We start from the raw sequence: 20064 nt of genomic DNA on the forward strand, positions 1-20064 counted from the left end.
ATTTGTCAGTCTGTGTCTTTTAATTGGAGCATTTAGCCCATTTACATTCAAGGTTAATATTGTTATGTGTGAATTTGATCCTGTCTTTATGATGTTAGCTGGTTATTTTGCTCGTTAGTTGATGCAGTTTCTTCCTAGCATCGATGGTCTTTACATTTTGGCATGTTTTTGCAGTGGCTGGTACCAGTTGTTCCTTTCCATGTTTAGTGCTTCCTTCAGGAGCTCTTCTAAGGCAGGCCTGGTGGTGACAAAATCTCTCAGCATTTGCTTGCCTGTAAAGGATTTTATTTCTCCTTCACTTACGAAATTTAGTTTGGCTGGATATGAAATTCTGGGTTGAAAATTCTTTTCTTTAAGAATGTTGAATATTGGCCCCCACTCCTTCTGGCTTTTAGAGTTTCTGCCAAGAGATCCGCTGTTAGTCTGATGGGCTTCCCTTTGTGGGTAACCCAACCTTTCTCTATGGCTGCCCTTAACGTTTTTTCCTTCATTTCAACTTTGGTGAATCTGACAATTATGTGTCTTGGAGTTGCTCTTCTTGAGGATTATCTTTGTGGTGTTCTCTGTATTTCCTGAATTTGAATGTTGGCCTGCCTTGCTAGGTTGGGGAAGTTCTCCTGGATAATAACCTGCAGAGTGTTTTCCAACTTGGTTCTATTCTCTCTGTCACTTTCAGGTACACCAATCAGACGTAGATTTGGTCTTTTCACATAGTCCCATATTTCTTTGAGGCTTTGTTCATTTCTTTTTACTCTCTTCTCTCTAAACTTCTCTTTTCGCTTCATTTCATTCATTTGATCTTCAACTACTGATACCCCTTCTTCCAGTTGATTGAATCGGTTACTGAAGCTTGTGCATTTGTCACGTAGTTCTTGTGCCATGCTTTTCAGCTCTATCAGGTCATTTAAGGACTTCTCTACATTGGTTATTCTAATCAGCCATTCGTCTAATCTTTTTTCAAGGTTTTTAGCTTCTTTGCAATGGGTTCGAACTTCCTCCTTTAGCTGGGAGAAGTTTGATCATCTGAAGCCTTCTTCTCTCAACTCATCAATGTCATTCTCCGTCCAGCTTTGTTCCGTTTCTGGAGAGGAGCTGCGTTCCTTTGGAGGGGGAGAGGCACTCTGATTTTTAGAATTTTCAGCTTTTCTGCTCTGTTTTTTCCCCATCTTTGTGGTTTTATCTATCTTTGGTCTTTGATGATGGTGACGTACAGATGGGGTTTTGGTGTGGATGTCCTTTCCGTTTGTTAGTTTTCCTTCTAACAGTCAGGACCCTCAGTTGCAGGTCTTTTGCTGGAGGTCCACTCTAGACCTGTTTGCCTGGGTATCAGCAGCAGAGACTGCAGAAGAGTGAATATTGCTGAACAGCAAATGTTGCTGCCTGATCGTTCCTCTGGAAGCTTTGTCTCAGATGGGTACCCGGCTGTGTGAGGTGTCAGTCTGCCCCTGCTGGGGGTTGCCTCCCAGTTAGGCAACTTAGGGGTCAGGGACCCACTAGAGGAGGCAGTCTGTCCGTTCTCAGATCTCAAACTCCGTGCTGGGAGAACCACTACTCTCTTCAAAGTTGTCAGACAGGGACATTTAAATCTGCAGGTTTCTGCTGCCTTTTGTTTGGCTATGCCCTGTCCCAGAGGTGGAGTCTACAGAGGCAGGCAGGCCTCCTTGAGCTGTGGTGGGCTCCATCCAGTTTGAGCTTCCCAGACACTTTGTTTACCTACTCAAGCCTCAGCAATGGCGGGCACCCCTCCCACAACCTCACTGCCACCTTACCGTTAGATCTCAGACTGCTGTGCTAGCAATGAGGGAGGCCCTGTGTGTGTGGGACCCTCCAAGCCAGGCGCGGGATATAATCTCCTGGTGTGCCGTTTGCTAAGACCCTTGGAAAAGCGTAGTATTAGGGTGGGAGTGACCTGATTTTCCAGGTGCTGTGTGTCACGGTTTACCTTGGCTAGGAAAGGGAATTTCCTTAGCCCTTGCGCTTCCTGGGTGAGGCGATGCCTCGCCCTGCTTCGGCTCTCGCTCAGTGGGCTGCACTCACTGTCCTGCACCCACTGTCCAACACGCCCCAGTGAGATGAACCCGGTACCTCAGTTGGAAATGCAGAAATCACCTGTCTTCTGTGTCGTTCATGCTGGGAGCTGTAGCCTGGAACTGTTCCTATTCAGCCATCTTGGTGACCCCCCATATTGATCTTTTTTAAGGTTTTCAAGGAAAAAATAATTTACATAAAACTACAGTGATGATACAGTAAAAATGAAAGCATCTGGCATAGTCTTATATTCCTTTGGTAAAATAATATGAAAATATAATGGAAACCAACCAGCAAAACGGAGCTGAAATATCATTGGAAAGTGTTATGAGAACAGATGAAGGTTTTGCAGGTAACTGAAAATGCTTTAGTCCCCAAAGATTGTTTTTCACCTAGACACTGATTATTAATTTACCTTGACTCTAAGTAAAATTACATGTTAGACTTCTGAGAATAACCTTAATTAAAAGTGAGTGTGTCCAACTGTACAAATTACTGTAAGCATGCAAATTTGACTAGTGCATTAGATCTCTGGAGCTCTGCTGCTAATCTGAGTGAGTAAATTAAGTAGCTTTCCTTCTACTTGCTCCCATAGTCTGGCTAATAAAACCACTTTCTTTGTGAGAAGGAGAGCAGGGATCAAAGTTCTGCTTCTCTCCGTTAAGTAAGTCCTGACAAATCAAATGGTGGATGACGAAAAAACAGAATGGATAATAAGGAAAATGGATAGACTTATCCCAAAATAACTGAATACATTAAAAGTAATGGCAAAAACCACAATTACTTTTGCACCAACCTATAACTCTGTAAATGACTATAGTTTTGAACAGTCAAAATAAGAGGTGCACATAACAAAATTTACTACTCAAGAGATGATAAAAGAATGTATCAGGCACATCTCTAAGATACCTCACTCCTTGGCTTACCTTACAGTGCTTGGCTTGCTTGTGAGGACATCAGGAACTTCAAACCTGGGTTTTAGAGGAGTCTCTTCATTAATTTTAAGCCTGAAAATGTTTCCTTCTATACCATAAATTTCAGCCAGGAGAGTAACCTGGAAACAGATTGAAGAGATTACCTTCAACAGGTTACCCAAGTGATGGCCAATTTTGCACAAATTACAATAATTAGAAAAGTATTTGTTTAAATTACGATAGGCCAAGCAAATTGGAGAACAATGGAAATTTAAAAGAAAAGCTCCCAGTTCATGTATGTATTTGCTTGGATACAGCTGTAGTAGCAGCAAGAAATATCTTCTATGTGTTCTGTGGCTGGTGAACACATAGTTGTCCAAACCAGGATCTTCAGAGTGAAAGGAGTCTCTACTAATAATTACACGGAAAGACAGGCATAAACTGAAACTTGCCTTGGAAGATTGGGACATGTGGCTACTGTATCTATGATAAACTACAGGTATGTTAAGAATAAGAGTTTGGGTGTTATAAGCAGAGTAACTAGATTCCAGCTAGATGAAAGATGAAGGGTGGCAGGCTACAGAAGAGAAAAGAGTAGAAAATAAAGTGATGATTATTGGAGTTCTCTAGTTGTGGATGAAATGAGGCTTGCTGCTCTAAAACTGGAATTGATTTGTTCACAGCTGGGAATAGGCCCAGGGAACTTTTACAAGAGGCTGGGGAACGTAGGTAAAATTCTGCCTACAATGGGACACAGAAACAATGTAGAACCCTGAAGATCATACAGAACTTGAAAAATAAAACACAGAACAAGAAGCTCTAGGAGAATAGAAGTGACTGGATTCAGGTTACAAAATGAGGCACCTAGATCAGAAAAATATTTTAAGATCATGGTTTTCAACTGGTGGGCCATGCTGCACTAGTCAATTGCAATTTCTTCATGAAGTACCATGCCAAATTTTGGTTACAAATGGGTGCCTGTGCTGTTACTATTATGTCTGTTAACCGACAGCTAAACTGGGTAAGTTGTGTGACACAGCTTAGAATAGATACAATGTGGTGCAAGTAAAAGATAAGAAGTATGGAGAGTACCAAGCCAGCACCAAAAAGGTGATGTTACTGGAACTTTGTCTCTTGCGAATACAGGGAAGCAATCAGGGCAGTTAAACTGTAACACGATACTGAACAGTGACCGAGTAAACAGTGCTATGGCTGTGGATCCTTTTCTAGATATTCTAAGGCAGGGTTATGATGCAATAGTGATCCATTACTGCTTGCATGTTTAATGTTCTTTTACATATTTAAGCTACTTTCAGTGTACTATCAGAATTTTCACATTTGGAAGTATGTCCAAGTACAAAGTTCAAATTATCAGATTATGTATTCTCTCACTATTTAAATATATATTTCCATTGCTCTCTCAAATTCCATTCAATTAACATTTATTTGGCATCTATTATTGCAATGATTGAACTTTTGAGGAGGCTGCAATTTGGAGGAGATAAAAGAGATGCAAAGCTAACACAGAGCATTCTGTGATGTTTTAAAGCAGAAAGGCAAGAGATTAAGGGGGTTATTAATGATGACTGTAGGGTGAGAAGTTCTGGACGTTTCTCTGGAGGAGTAGAGATTTAAGCAGGGCCTTTAGGAATTAGTAAGACTTTGAGTAGGCAAAAATGGGCAAGATCATCTTAAGCAGGGGGCTTAGACAACCAATAATCAGGTTGTCTGCCTATATATGATTAATAATTTACATCTAGTTATTCACTCAGAGATTGTCCCATTTTAGTAAAATAGCTTTCTCTACAAAAAAAACACAACTAATTTTTGTTTAAACCAAAGACTTAATCTGTACGTTCTGTTCTTGAGGCTGCAGCCCAGGAGGAAAAAAAGAGAGAGCAATAACCCTGTTTTCACTATAATAACTTCATGTATAAATCAGAGTTAATCCTCATTTTAATTTTAATTTAGCAACCTTATTTTAGCAAAACTCACTCTGAAATTTAGCAATATTTAGAGTCATTCTTTCTTTAAATTTATCTATTTATTTATTTTGAGATGGATCTTGCTCCGTCGCCCAGGCTGGAGGGCAGTGGCACAATCTTGGCTCACTGCAACCTCCACCGCCTGGGTTCAAGCAATTCTTGTGCCTCAGTCTCCTGAGTAGCTGGAATTACAGGTGCATGCCACCACACCAGGCTAATTTTTGTATTTTTAGTAGAGACAGGGTTCCACCCTGTTGACCAGGCTGTCTCAAACTCCTGACCTCAAGTGATCCTCCTGCCTCAGCCTCCCGAAGTGCTGGGATTACAGATATGAGCCACCATGCCTGGCCTTTTTTCTCATCCTTTTAATCAATGAACAGATTCATTCTTATCTCTCATTATCACCAACATAGTTTTGTTGGTCCAGGCACTACTTATCTTAGACCTTAATATGCACTTCCTCCTATGATCTAGCTTCATGTGTTTTTTTTTCTTACCAGATTTTTTTTTCCTTTAATATCACCAGACTCCCAGAAGTCCAATAAGTAAAGCCTCTTGGGTTAAAGACAGCAGGGAATGGCTCAGTGTCCCACCTTAGAGTTCCCTGCCTTCCCAGTATTGAGTCCTAAGGCACCTCTGTCAAAACCTCAGGGCTCTGTGGATGACAGTTCAAAAGCCACTTCCCTGAGGCTTAACTGCCAGTTCTTTCCCAATCCTTCCACCACATCCTTGCTCTTTCAGAAAGTCTGGACGTGACTGTTACTATATTCTTCTACCTAAAATAGTAAACATACGTAGATATTCCTTTCCTATCTGCTGGGACCTGCTGGATACTTATAAATAAAATAATATACAAATAAACTACCAAATCTTTTCCTCTTGTTAGTGATGATTGGAAATGACAATGAAAAAATACATTAAGAAGTTACAGATGTTGGACTGCTTAAATTGAGAATTTAGTATGAATCCTTAGATAGTATAAGTAGTTACACGCAATTTCAGCCAGATCAATTTATGTAAAATAATAATTTTAAATGGATAGTTACAACGAGGTGAGAAAGCATGGATTTTGCTCCCTTAGAAATATTTAAGATGTGCCAGTGGGTGCTGCATGCATATAGCCTCAGCTGCTCAGTGGGGCTGAGGCAAGAGGATTGCTTAAGCCTAGCAGTTTGAGGTTACAGTGTGCCTTGACTGCACCTGTGAGTAACCACTGCACTCCACCCTGAAAAACACAGTGAGACCCCAGCTCTTAAAAAAATTTAAGATGTGTTAATGTCCAATTACACAGAGAAGCTGAGATACATCCTCACAGAAAAGAATACCTTTTGGAGGTTCATTTTAATACTACAAGCCTCTACTTAGTTTTCATATATCTTTACTTAGAAGCCCACCTCTCAGTCTGGGAAAAGAGTATTAATTCTCTTTTCCTGTCTTATTTCTGTCTTACAAAATAAAAACAATTAAAACTTGGTGGTTTGTTATCCACGAATCTAGTTTTTTTATGGCCATATAGGCAAAAATATCAGATATTTTGTAAACATCACGGTGGTAGAAACAGCTTTGTCTATGTCTTCAAGCATAGGGTTGATCACAATTACATTAAAACAAAAACTTTTTATTCACCCAGAACTGGGAATCACAATTAGTAAAGACCATAATAGAGTTAACAGAACAGCCCTAGAACACATATTTAAATTCGAAGTGGGTGTTAAGTAGGAAAATTAGGACTCCATCAACTCCTCCTCGGTAGGTTGATCTTGCTTTTCCTGAGGCACCAGGACTCTTCACTATTACATAAATAACTGTTAACTTAAAAGACCTAGAACAGTGAGTGACCACCTCTACCAGCTGTGATCAAGACCTTCCGGGATCCAGAGAATGGTCTAATAGTTCATCAAATTGCTATAGGGCATTAATCGTCCCTTCCACAGTGGCAGCCAGTTGGTTTACTGCAAGCACTGATTTTCTATGAAGAATACTGGCAACCTCATGCTGGGTACTGGCCTGTTCCCCAAGGACAATTAGCCTGTCCAGGTGTGCTTCTGATTGTCTGGCCAGTTCCCAAATTAGCTGCCTCTTCCTGGCCATTTCTGCAGACACAGTACTGGCTAACAAGTGGTAGTCATGCCTCGTCTGCTGAGAAGGTGGCTGGTTGGGCAAAGCCTCATTTTCATTAGGCTCAGATGAAGAGGCAAGGGGTAACTTCACAGAGATGCTCGGAGATATTCCTGCATCCTGGGAGAAGCTGCTGGAAGTGCTGTCTCTGATGAAACCTTGCAAACTGGCTGCAAAAGAAAATAAACATGTTGCCAAATGGTCACCTATATCATTAGAAAGCATCATAATTAGCAATATAAAGTAGATTGCTCCAGACATCCTTGCTAGCAATGCTTTTTAAGCTAGACTTACAAGACAGCATACATCTTCCTTTGCCTAGATCACAAGACTAGATGTCTCTTTCTCAATCCAAACCAAATTTTCACTGAAGATAGAAAACTGAGAGTAGTAGGAAAAAAAAGAAAACAACAACTGAGTTCTACAAAAGCAGTCAACACTTTCCTGATCACTTTCTTTTTATTTTCTGGAAGCTTCTTTACTAAATATCTACCTGATTATTCTGTCATCAGGAATAAGCATAACACTATATTAGGACCCCATGTGAGAAAACTTACGCATCTGAACCTGCAACTAGTTTTTCTCCAAAGCCTGGATGTTCTGACCTTGTGACAACACACAGGTCAACATTCCAGCTTGTTTTGTAACAGATATACGTCCTAGGAACATCATGTTTGCTATGGACTGGTGTCTTCCCAAAATTTACTATTAAAGCCCTAACTACAATATGATGGTATTCAGAGATGAAGCCCTTGGGAGGTAATTAGGTTTAGATGAGGTCACGAGGTCGAGGAAATCCTCAGGAGTAGATTAGCACCCTCATAAGAAAAGACCAGAGCTGGGCGCGGTGGCTCACGCCTGTAATCCCAGCACTTTGGGAGGCTGAGGCGGGTGGATCACGAGGTCGGGAGATTGAGACCATCCTGGCTAATACGGTGAAACCCCATCTCTACTAAAAATACAAAACATTAGCTGGGTGTGGTGGCGGGTGCCTGTAGTCCAGCTACTCGGGAGGCTGAGGCAGGAGAATGGCGTGAACTCGGGAGGTGGAGCTTGCAGTGAACTGAGATCGCACCACTGCGCTCCAGCCTGGGCGACAGAGCAAGACTCCATCTCAAAAAAAAAAAAAGAAAAAGAAAAAAGAAAAGACCAGAGAGCTTGTGTACACACTCTCTCTCCACTATGTGAGGGCACAAGAAGAAGGGAGCCATCTACAAAGCAAGAAGAGAGCCCTCACCAGACAGTGAAGCTACTGGCAGTTTGATCTTGGAATTTACAGCCTTCAAAACTGCAAGAAATAAACATCTGTTGTTTAAGCTGCCAGCCTGTGGTATTTGGTTATGGCAGCCTAACACAATGTTGAATGAAGCTTGGTTCTGCTTCCTGGTTGTTTATTAAGGAGCAGATTGGGGAAGGGAATTGAGAGGGAGAAATTCAAAAATTAACAAATCTTGACAACTCCAAAGTTTCTGCTTTAAGGGTTTTAAAGGTGTAGGGGCAGGCAGGCACCAAGAGTGTTGGATTTATAAGAATCTGCCTGATCAGTGCAATTTGAGAACTGCAGCTGTGAGCTGAATATGATCCTCTTAGACCCGGGGCTGTCCCTCTCAACCTGAAATAAAAAGCTATCATTCTGAATAAGTGGATGTATGCAGCTTATTTTAAAACTTCAGATCACACTCATACCATATCTTAATGTGCAATCTCCTTGAAACACCCATCTCATCCCAGAAACCATTTTTAACAGTTCTTTGTTATTTAAAAACAAATTTTTTTTTGAGACAGAGTCTCATTGTGTTGCCCAGGCTGCAGTGCAGTGGCATAATCTTGGCTCAATACAACCTCTGACTCCCAGGTTCAAGCAATTTTCCTGCCTCAGCCTCCTGAGTAGCTGGGGTTACAGGCATGTGCCACCACACCCAGCTAATTTTTGTATTTTTGTATTTTTTTTTTTTAGAAGTGATTCTCCTGCCTCAGTCTCCTGAGTAGCTGGGACTACGGGCACACGCCACCATGCCTGGCTAATTTTTGTACTTTTTAGTAGACATGGGTCTTACTATGTTGGTCAGGCTGGTCTTGAACTCCTGACCTTGTGATCTGCCCACCTTGGCCTTCCACAGTGCTGGGATTACAGGTGTGAGCCACTGCACTCGGCCTAATTTTTTCTTTTTTCATGCTGTCTTTGCCATATTTTAGGTCAACTTTTTTTGGACAGTGTCTCACTGTGTTGCCCAGGCTGCAGTGCAGTGGCACCATCTTGGCTCACTGCAACCTCTGCTTCCCAGGGTCAAGCGATTCTCATGTCTCAGCCTTTGGAGTAGCTGGGATTACAGGCATGCATCACCATGCCTGGCTAATTTGTGTAATTTTAGTAGAGACGGGGGTTTTGCCACGTTGGCCATAGCTGGTCTCGAACTCCTGGCCTCAAGCGATCTGTCTGCTTTAGCCTCCCAAAGTGCTGAGATTATAGGCGTGAGACACCATGCCCGGCGTAATAGAGGCTCTTTCACTATGCAATGAGCTGTATACAAGATGCAGGCAACATTAGCGATCACCATCACCTCTGTTGTCCCTAACAGACTGACAGAGGGCATGAAACCTTATGTGCCTACTAGTCATCTCAACACCACATGACAAGGAGGACATTAAAATGGAGTTCAGTGCAGAATTTCAGGGTGATCTCCCGAAATATATATTTGCATACATTTGCCTGAGATCAGTGCATGCAGATTCCTCATGTGGTTCCAATATTTCTAATACCTGAGCATGGAGTCTGTTCCAAGAGGTCCTCAAAGTTCTCAGTCTTGGGAGCTACGTTGCTGATGTCCCAGGTAATCTGTCCTTGTTTATCAGGCTCCTCAGCTTCCTTTTGAGCCAGGTGCTGTCTTGTGCTGAGATCCTGTGGCTCCTCCTGGACTGTGGTTTCCTTGCCTTTGAAGGTTGCTGGGCTCTGGTCTTGGCACCTGACCTGAACAGCATTGTCCCTCACTTTTTCAGGATCCAAAAAGAGAAACTGATCTACAGTAATGTAAAATGGCATATGTGGGTGTCCACCGCAAACTGGTATCACGCTGTGTTGAGAATTTTCATTTTGGGTCACCACTGATATTCAGGGTGATTTTGCCTCATTTACTTCACCTCAGCATGTCTTCATGACCAGGTGCTCAACATACTAAGCATTCTCAAGGATGGATAGGGATTCTTGCTCTGACTATGGACAACTACAACTCTCTCAGGTTAGACACAATGGAAACAGGAAAGAAAATGAGACAATGACAAGAAAAACACGACAGGAAGTTCTTGACATCTGGTTAAGGCCTAAAGACTCCTGGAAGGCCTCTGGTGGACTTGATGCATTTCCTGAAGCCGATTGCTTCTGCTGACCCTGAATAGAGTGGTTTGGCCAGGTGTCAGGCTATTAGATCACATGCAAACAGTGGTTGGCTCTCCAGGAAGGAAATTACTGCTGTCCCATTTTTTTTCCCCATGAACGGCTATCAAACTAGGCTACAAAAAGATATATAAACAACATGTATAAATAACAACATAAAAGGAGATCTGAATCAGCATTAGAGGACCTACGGCTTTGGGGGTTCCATAAGCTGAGAACTCAAATGTATCAAAGATACTAGGCAAGGAGGAAAACTACTCCAGAAAGATGGGTGGTATAAGAATCAGCATTAGGTTTTGGAGAAAGGCTAACTGCCCCATCTGTGCAGCTAAGAGAGATGAGCTAAGTGTACTGCCATAATAACTATGTTGTAGAAGTTGAGGACAGGGGATGGGGATAGAGAACACAGAACTATTGATATAAATCTAGCTCATATTTTGAATTTGGGCAAGAAAGTTATGAAAGAAGACTCTATATGACAAAAATCTCTAGAACTCCATAATGAAGCTAGTTTTCCTCACTGTACAATTGTTCTTTCTGTTTGGGAATAAAGTTTGGACCCATTTCTAAATTAAAGGCCTTACGATTATTATGGAGAACCCACTAATGTCAGCACAGCGCTGCAGGGCAGGAACTACGGTAGTTACACGGTTCACAGCTTTGCCATGAACGTCAACTTCCCAGAACCAGGACTTGTTAGTGAGTTGGTGCAGTTATTATCCAAGCAGTTACGGGACCCAGACCTAATGGCCTTAACTGTCTTTCAGTGATATGGATTACCAGTTAAGTCAGATAGCTCTCAGAGGCCTTAGAAACCCAGGATGCCTTTAGAATGCAGGGCGGATCTGAAAGTGAGGGTCAGGTTGAGGGCATCAGGTAGTAGTGCACAGTCACACGTCCTAGCACAGTCCATAGTGCTTCCTCTATGACTGGCCCATCTAAAGTAACATGGCAACTTCATGGGTGAGAGAAAGCACTTAAAATATACTTCCCTAACCCTCTCACTAGGCAAAAACTATGAAGTGAAGCAGCTCTAGTGAAGCAGCTCAGGTAAGGGAACACTTGTTACTTGGGTTTTCAACTGCTTAGTCCTTTTGCCTGTCCCCTGTTCCCCCTGGCCCACCTGCATTTTGAGATTTGGACATACCCTAAATTTGTACCTTGCTCAGGCTACAAATGCAACTGGGCATTGTGTAATAGTGTTAGAAAGCACGTGGGTGATAGCGTCTGACAGATGCAGGAGAAAATTTTGGTTACTAAATGTGAGACTCTGGGCAAGGGATTTTCTAGACTTCATTTTCCTTATCTGAAAACTGGGAAAATATAATGTACCTCTTAGATGTGTTATGAAGACTAATAAAAAGGAAATAACATTTGTGAGACATTTAGGAAAACATCTGATACACAGGCAATCTACATACTGATATTACTATAACTATTACAATATTATTACTATAGATGTGAAAAGATGACATTCATTTTTTCTTTTTTCTTTTTTGAGGGAGGGTCTAGCTGTGTCACCCAGGCTGAAGTGCAGCCGCACTCTCATGGCTCACTGCAGCCTCTACCTCCCAGGCTCAAGAGATCCTCCCATTTCAGCCTCCTGAGTAGCTGGGACTACAGGCATGCACGACTGTGCCTGGCTAATTTTTTGTACTTTTTGTAGAGATGGGTTTTCGCCATGTTACCCAGGCTGGTCTTGAACTCTTGGGCTTGAGCAATCTGCCCGCCTCTGCCTCCCAGAATGCTGGGATTACAGGCGTGAGCCACTCATCACTAAAAGGCCGATATTCCTTTTCTAATGAGGTTTACTTTTGAAGCATACATAGCTTTAATTGGCTTTTGTGGAAATTTACTTCATTCAGCCCCAATAAATACAGAAATAAATGATTCTTTGTAGAAAATACTTCCATCTCACCTTACTTGCTTCATTGATGATTTGGAACCTGGTGCTGTCTTCATCTGTTGTGACTGAGTCCAGTAATGCCTGATAGGTGGACTTCTTGGAAAGCCACTGTTTCTGACGCCTATAGATAAGGAGTATGCAGATGCTTGGTAATTATTTGTGATTGTCAGTATCCAACAGACTATATTATCACGGGGAAGTCATTAAAATTCACTATGATATTCAGGGAATTTCAGGGCACAAACAGCATTAGAACTATAATAAAGTGCTAATCAAGAACTTTAAGGCCGGGCGCAGTGGCTCAAGCCTGTAATCCCAGCACTTTGGGAGGCCGAGACGGGTGGATCACGAGGTCAGGAGATCGAGACCATCCTGGCTAACATGGTCAAACCCCATCTCTACTAAAAAAAAAAAATACAAAAAACTAGCTGGGCGAGGTGGCGGGCGCCTGTAGTCCCAGCTACTCGGGGGGCTGAGGCAGGAGAATGGCGTAAACCCGGGAGGCAGAGCTTGCAGTGAGCTGAGATCAGGCGGAGCTTGCAGTGAGCTGAGATCCGGCCACTGCATTCCAACCTGGGCGACAGAGTGAGACTCTGTCTCAAAAAAAAAAAAAAAGAACGTTATTATTAGAGTGCTAATAAGATGAGTATTAGTAAGAACACTAATAAAATTGATCAATATAACATTGCTCAAAGGATGACATCTTGTCTCCTTTCTTGAGATGGTGGGGCAATTTTCATAGATGACAGTTGTGAGCTTGTTAATTTCCCTCCCTCTTTCCATGAAATGGACTTTAATAGTAACTAAGTAATTTCTAGTGGAAATTCAATAGAATCTAGTCATTTAACAAGGTTACCAGGCATTCACTGTAGACTTCCCTCTAGATACCTGTTCAGAATTAAAATAATACACTTTTCTTCCTATTGAACAGAGAGTGAATATGTTAGAAAGCTATACTGTATAACACAATTTTTGATAATTTCAGTTTCAAGATCACATAAAGACTTTTTTTTTAAAACGAAGATTACAGCCGGGCGTGATGGCTCATGCCTATACTCCCAGTACTTTGGGAGGCCGAGTTGGGGGATCATCTGAGGTCAGGAGTTCAAGACCAGCCCGACCAACATGGTGAAACCCCTCCTCTACTAAAAATACAAAAAATTAGCCAGGCGTGGTGGCGCATGTCTGAAATCCCAGCTACTCAGGAGGCTGAGGCAGGAGAATCACTTGAACCCAGGCAGTGGAGGTTGCGATGAGCAGTGATTGCGCCACTGCACTCCAGCCTGGGTGACAGAGGGAGACTCCGTCTCAAAAAATAAATAAATAAAATAAAATGAAGATTTTAAAGGCATATTTTTTGTAGCTCTGGAGAAACAGGCAACCTTTTTTTTTCTTTGAGACGGAGTTTCACTCTTGTTGCCCAGGCTGGAGTGCAATGGCATGATCTCGGCTCACGACAACCTCTGCCTTCTAGTTCAAGCAATTCTCCTGCTTCAGCAAGTAGCTGAGATTACAGGTATGCGCCACCACGTCCGGCTAATTTTGTATTTTTAGTATAGACGGGGTTTCTCCATGTTGGTCAGGCTGGTCTTGAACTCCTGACCTCAGGTGATCTGCCTGCCTTGGCNTCTACTAAAATACAAAAAATTAGCCAGGCGTGGTGGCGCATGTCTGAAATCCCAGCTACTCAGGAGGCTGAGGCAGGAGAATCACTTGAACCCAGGCAGTGGAGGTTGCGATGAGCAGTGATTGCGCCACTGCACTCCAGCCTGGGTGACAGAGGGAGACTCCGTCTCAAAAAATAAATAAATAAAATAAAATGAAGATTTTAAAGGCATATTTTTTGTAGCTCTGGAGAAACAGGCAACCTTTTTTTTTCTTTGAGACGGAGTTTCACTCTTGTTGCCCAGGCTGGAGTGCAATGGCATGATCTCGGCTCACGACAACCTCTGCCTTCTAGTTCAAGCAATTCTCCTGCTTCAGCAAGTAGCTGAGATTACAGGTATGCGCCACCACGTCCGGCTAATTTTGTATTTTAGTATAGACGGGGTTTCTCCATGTTGGTCAGGCTGGTCTTGAACTCCTGACCTCAGGTGATCTGCCTGCCTTGGCCTCCCAAAGTGCTGGGATTACAGGTGTGAGTCACCTCGCCCAACCAGGCAATCTTATATAATGGTGATAGGAGTACAAATGGTATAATTCCTATGGAGGGAAATTTGGCAATACTTAACACATTTCAAATGCCTTTACTCTTTGACCCAGTAATCCTACTCCTAGAAATGTATCCTATAAACACACATGCATGTGTAGAAAATGACCTATGTATAGTTCTTCATTGTGGTAGTGCTATTTTAGCAAAAGATTAAAAGCAACCCAAGGGTCTAGCAATAAGAGACAGACTGAATATCTACCCCATGGAATATTATGCAGCTGTAAAAAGGGGAAGCAATCTCCATGCACTCATATGAATTCCTCCTCAGAACAAACTATAAAACAGGAAAAAAAAACCTATTTGGTATAAGAAAGGGGTGATAACAAAAGAGAAAGGAAATAATATAAAAATACATGTATTTACAAAAAGAAATACTAGAAAGATAAATAAGAAATGATGGAATTTGGTTATTTGGGACAAGATGAGAAATGGGTAGAATGGGACAGGAGTGGAAGTAACATTTTTCAATGTATACCTCTTTATATTATTTTTGAACCATGTAAAAGTGTATCTATTCATAGCATCAAATTTTAAAACTAGTTTAAAAATACTTTGGCTTTTAAAATAAAATAGCTGTTTACCGAAAAATTTAAATACTTCCGGAGTAAATGTATAAAGTTAAAAGCGAGTCTCCTGTCTGACGATTTCCTTAATTATTAAATTATCCTTTCCTTGGAAAGTCTATCAGTTCTAAAAAATTTAATAAGTATCAATTTTGAAATACTGTCAAGAAATGTTTTGATCTGGTTACTATATTTATCTTCCTTACCTGTAAAATGCGATCTTGTTGCAGTCTCTGAAAATGTTTTTATCCACAGCTTCATCTTCAACGCTAAATAAAATGACATTTTGAGAAATTTATTTTACACAGGGCTTGTGAGTCCAATTTTTGTACCTTCTCTAACTACAGTATAAACATGCAAAATAAACCTTTGGCGTCTATTCTGCAATGCAAAATTGTGTCACGGTCATAGTATAACATAATAGCACATTATGCTGCAGAACAATAGCCTTTTCTAAATCTTCTGAGGTAAACAACAAAACATCAGGTTCTGGGATTACTCCGAGAGTAATGGGAAAAGATCACTGTCACTTAACAGGACATATTCTTTTGAAATAATGACTGAAGGTTATGACTCAAAAGTAAAATGTGAAGGAGCAAAGCCAAAACAGCATCCCAAAACGAACAAACCAAAACCAACAAACCAGACGGACTAACAACCATAACCCACCCACAGATTCATTCAACAAAATATTTGCAGAATACTCTTCCTGGGTGCTGGGCTCAGAGGAAGACATGGACTGTGCTCAAGCCGTCAGTAAGAGTTTTACCAAAAATCGCAATACAGGCCGGGCGCGGTGGCTCAAGCCTGTAATCCCAGCACTTTGGGAGGCCGAGACGGGCAGATCACGAGGTCAGGAGATCGAGACCATCCTGGCTAACACGGTGAAACCCCGTCTCTACTAAAAAAATACAAAAATCTAGCCGGGCGAGGTGGCGGGCGCCTGTAGTCCCAGCTACTCGGGAGGCTGAGGCAGGAGAATGGCGTAAACCCGGGAGGCGGAGCTTGCAGTGAGCTGAGATCCGGCCACTGCACTCCAGCCCGGGCAACAGAGCGAGACTCCGTCTCAAAAAAAAAAAAAAAAAAAAAATCCAAAAAAAAAAAAAAAAATCGCAATACAAGCTGACAAATGCTTTAATAGAGGTGCAAGGTGCTAGAATAAGAACAGAACAGACATAGAAGGGGAATTTCTTGCTTTTTAAGATGAGGTGACAATCTAGGGGCCATGTTTTTTTAAAACCAAGTTTCCAGAAGAGCCGTTTCTGGAATAAAACATGAATGAGATGTATGTGTATACTGCAGTTTGAGTATATGTATTTAAACTAGCCTCCATCTGATTAAAACAACTACAGATTATAACAAGAAAAAAAATAACACTGGCTTTCATGCACCGGTGTGGCTGAATGCATCTGTAGTCAGCATGTCCATGATTACGTAGAAAGCTATGACTGAACACAAATGTCAAAATATTATGAAAACGAGCCCAGGCATATATACCTGGCCATACTAAAAAACTGTCCTCCACTGAACTCAGTCTTTGTCTGTTTATTTTATTTAAAAAATTTTTTTGAGACAGGATCTCGCTCTGCTGCCTCGGTTGGAGCGAAGTGGCATGATCTTGGCTCGCTGCAACGGGCCGCCTCCTGGGCTCAGGCTATCCTCCTGCCGCAGCCTCTTGAGTAGCTGGGACTACAGGCCCACATCACCATGTCTGGCTAACTTTAAATTTTTTTGTAGAGACAGGGATTCACCATGTTGCCCAGGCTGGTCTTGAACTCCTGGGTTCAAGCAATCTGCCCACCTACAGGCCTCCCAAAGTGCTGGGATTACAGGCATGAGCGACCCGGCCCAGTTTATTTTAATCAAGTGTACAAAGATTGGAGAATCTTTTGTTTCCTTTTTATAGCTTTGAAGAATTAACTCTGGGATGACATAGGAAGGGTGTGGTTATAGTTGAACTTGAAAAGCAACATGCCTGAAATTCATGTGTTAGAGTTCTGATTGCAACTTTTCCACTGTCAATATTATTTAACCATCCCTTTTTTTGGAGACAGGGTCTCACTTTGTTGCCCAAGCAGTGGCAAGATCACAGCTCACTGCAGCCTCCAAATCCATCCCCCCACTGGTCTCCCAAGTAGCTGGGACTCCGAGGGGGCGGGGAGGGGGTCTCGAACTACTGGACTCTAAGCGATGCTCCCGCCTTGGCCTCCCAAAGTGCTGTGGGATTACCTGCTTAAGCCACTGCACCCGGCCTATTTAACCATCCTGAAAGTATTTTACAAGATGCTATTAATATCAACTAACTCCCTGCGAATTGAGAGAAAAGATAAAGATGAGCAAATACCAAATACGCAAATAAGAAGTGCAATTAAAAAAAATCAATGAAATCTTCAAAGCCAAAATGTTTTCAGGTACTTTCAGGTACTATTCCCCGCTTCTAGGGACCCTGGGGTCACTCGCTACAGAAGCACTTGGCCTTTACCTTATTTCCTCTTTCTCAGCTGCTTCCATGGCTTCCGTCACTCCGACCAGCTCCCAGCTCTCAAGACAAGCGCCCTGGGCGATCTTTTTAAAAAGACGATTGGATGTCTTTCTAAAATTACAACCAGCACTTCACCGTCAAGTTTCTGGAAAGGGAGTCCCCTCCAGATCCTCATGGAGTGACAAATCTTGACTCTTGCTCCTGGAATTTTTCAGGCCCAAACTAGCGTTTCTACAATGATTTATTTGGCAAATTTGTCTTGATTATGGGTGGCTGAGGAGGAACATGCTTTTGTTAGGAACCGAAATTGGCCAGCGGTGAGGGCGTGTACGCAATGAGTCCTAGCGGGTAAAAATCAAGAGCGTGTGAACCGGGAAATGCCAAGACGGCCTCCCCGACTGGGACGAAGCATCTACAGATCTACCTCAGTGGCGGGGTCACGCCACAGATTTTGAAAACTGACCCTCTCTGTCTCCGTTTTCGGTTAAGAGTGGCAAGTGCCGGCCGGGTCTTTGCTGGAGGTTAGGTCTCCGGCCAGATTCTACTGCAGCATCGTACTCTTCAGGGCTAGAAGGGGCCTTTGAAGGTTGTTACACTACCCAGTCTAGGAATCGCGTGTACTCCACCACCGCCGAATTCCAGCCTTTGCTTAAATACCACCCAAACCGGAGAACTCACTGCTGGACGCCAATTGAGCAGCCAGACTTAGTGCTTTTCCAGACTTTCTGGCCCCAATGTCTGACACTGACTTATAAGGTATGAGGGGCTGGGGCGAGCGGGAGAAGTAAAGAGCCAAATCCTGCACGGGGTGCCTGCCTGGTCCCAAAACCTTTAAGGGCTGGGACAGAGAAAAGACTCAGGCCGGGCTGGCATGTAGCGATCTCCCAAACCCAGCTGACTAGGTTCCAACAGAGTGACGCTTGCGCAGTAGGTCCAAAGTCTCACGGCGCAAAGACGACTGTCTGAGGGAGGGGCCGCTACGTCGCACAGCAAACCAGCCCCGCGACGTTTCCAGGACCCGGATAATCCCGCCCCCAGAGGAGAGCCGGAAGAAGGCGGGACGAACCGGAAGAGGGTGAAATGCTTTCGGTAGGCACTCCACGGCTGTGAAGATGGCGGCGGTTGCGTGGCTTCAGGTGTTACCTGTCGTTCTTCTGCTTCTGGGAGCTCAGCCGTCACCACTGTCGCTTTTCAGTGCGGGACCGGCACCCGTAGCTGCTGCCGACCGGTCCAAGTGGCAAATTCCGATACCGTCGGTGAGTATTCACTTCACTAGCATCTGAACCTAGAGGAGCAAGGGGAGGGGCTACGGCGGCCCAAGGGGTCCATGAAGGTTCCGCAAAAGTCTCTTCAAAAGGGGTGTGGTTGCCGGGATGGTCTGTGTGGCTGGCCAACTGGGACCCACCTCCCTGGAGGGGAAAGCCGCGCACTGATTAGGCTAGCGGGAATGTCAGGGCCACTTCAGCAAGACAGGAGTGGTGGAGCGGCATCTCATCAGAAAAACAGAACTTTCAGTGTCTGACTTGAGATGTAAACTTGATGTACAAACGGAGAGTTGTTTATGTTTCAGATTATGTTTCACAGAATCCAGTGCCCCCGGGTTGGATAAGAAAGATACGTAAATAGAGTCTTCATTTCTTTCTTTCTTTTTTTTCCTCTGCACTTCTTGGTCCCTGAGTAATCCTGCTTACGAAATGATTCGACTTCGCTTCAACTTTGAAATGGCTATTCTAAGCTTTGCTGTGTAACTAGAAAGCATAGAGATTTTAAAAATGTGTTTTAACGTGGGAGTGGTTAAAATGGAAGAAATAGTACTTAAAATTTAATGTGGTAAGGCTAATCTTTCATTGGGATAAATAACTACATGGGTTGACCCTTTCTGCCCCTTACCCATTTTAAACCCTATTTCAGTAACAGGTATAGCCCTGTGAGCAGACAAAAACCAGATGCAGGGAGGAAGTGCTGAAAACCATTAGCCCCATTAAACTTCCGTTGCCCTTTTTGTTTCATTCTGCCCTGCTCACCGATTGTAATGTCCAAATCTTATTTGGACTTTTGTATATGGCAAACATTATACCTTTTGTTCAGTGGTGAAGATTTTCAGGTGTTCAGTTAGGTTTTTGCTTATTACTAAAGTGGTTAATACTTAAGTCTTTTTAGATTTGAAAATAAAACTCCGGTTATCTGCACACAGAATAGTTCATTTGAAAAAATGATTGGTTATTCTGAGCAGTGATTGGTGAGTAAAGGGAATGAACTGATTAAGGGGTACATCCCATAAAGATTTTAAGTTAAGTTGGAATTTCTAGCAGCCTTAGTTATATGATGCTTTGGTAATTGAAGCCATCTGAGGCTAATTATCTTTCCTTTATCTTTTCAGGGGAAAAATTATTTTAGTTTTGGAAAGATCCTCTTCAGAAATACCACTATCTTCCTGAAGTGTGAGTTTTTGAGTTTCATGAAGT

The 20064-nt window shown here is 42.7% G+C and overlaps 2 protein-coding genes across 5 annotated transcripts in view; one reads left to right on the plus strand and one right to left on the minus strand.

Annotated features, from left to right (window-relative positions):
• The window catches only part of GANC (glucosidase alpha, neutral C), a 96280-nt gene extending 78457 nt beyond the window's left edge, over positions 1-17823 (minus strand). The window contains exons 1-4 of the mRNA XM_017855577.1: positions 17600-17823; positions 15324-15386; positions 12355-12463; positions 2955-3082 (exon numbers count right to left, since the gene is read on the minus strand). Coding sequence (XP_017711066.1) covers positions 2955-3082; positions 12355-12463; positions 15324-15386; positions 17600-17628 — 329 coding nt within the window. The 5' untranslated portion in view covers positions 17629-17823. The remainder of the gene's footprint in view (positions 1-2954; positions 3083-12354; positions 12464-15323; positions 15387-17599) is intronic.
• Positions 17824-18525: 702 nt separating this feature from the next.
• TMEM87A (transmembrane protein 87A) overlaps positions 18526-20064 on the plus strand; it is a 69092-nt gene continuing 67553 nt past the window's right edge. For 2 of the 4 annotated variants that reach the window (XM_017861252.1, XM_017861325.1), the window contains exons 1-2: positions 18526-18855; positions 19980-20040. In XM_017861252.1, the coding sequence (XP_017716741.1) occupies positions 18712-18855; positions 19980-20040 (205 nt within the window). In that variant the 5' untranslated portion in view covers positions 18526-18711. Of the gene's footprint in view, positions 18856-19079; positions 19212-19977; positions 20041-20064 lie in introns of those variants that run through there. The other 2 variants (XM_017861192.1, XM_017861391.1) reach the window with 2 other exon arrangements.

Source organism: Rhinopithecus bieti, unplaced genomic scaffold (assembly GCF_001698545.2).
Source record: "Rhinopithecus bieti isolate Rb0 unplaced genomic scaffold, ASM169854v2 scaffold_495, whole genome shotgun sequence".
Lineage (NCBI taxonomy): Eukaryota > Metazoa > Chordata > Mammalia > Primates > Cercopithecidae > Rhinopithecus > Rhinopithecus bieti.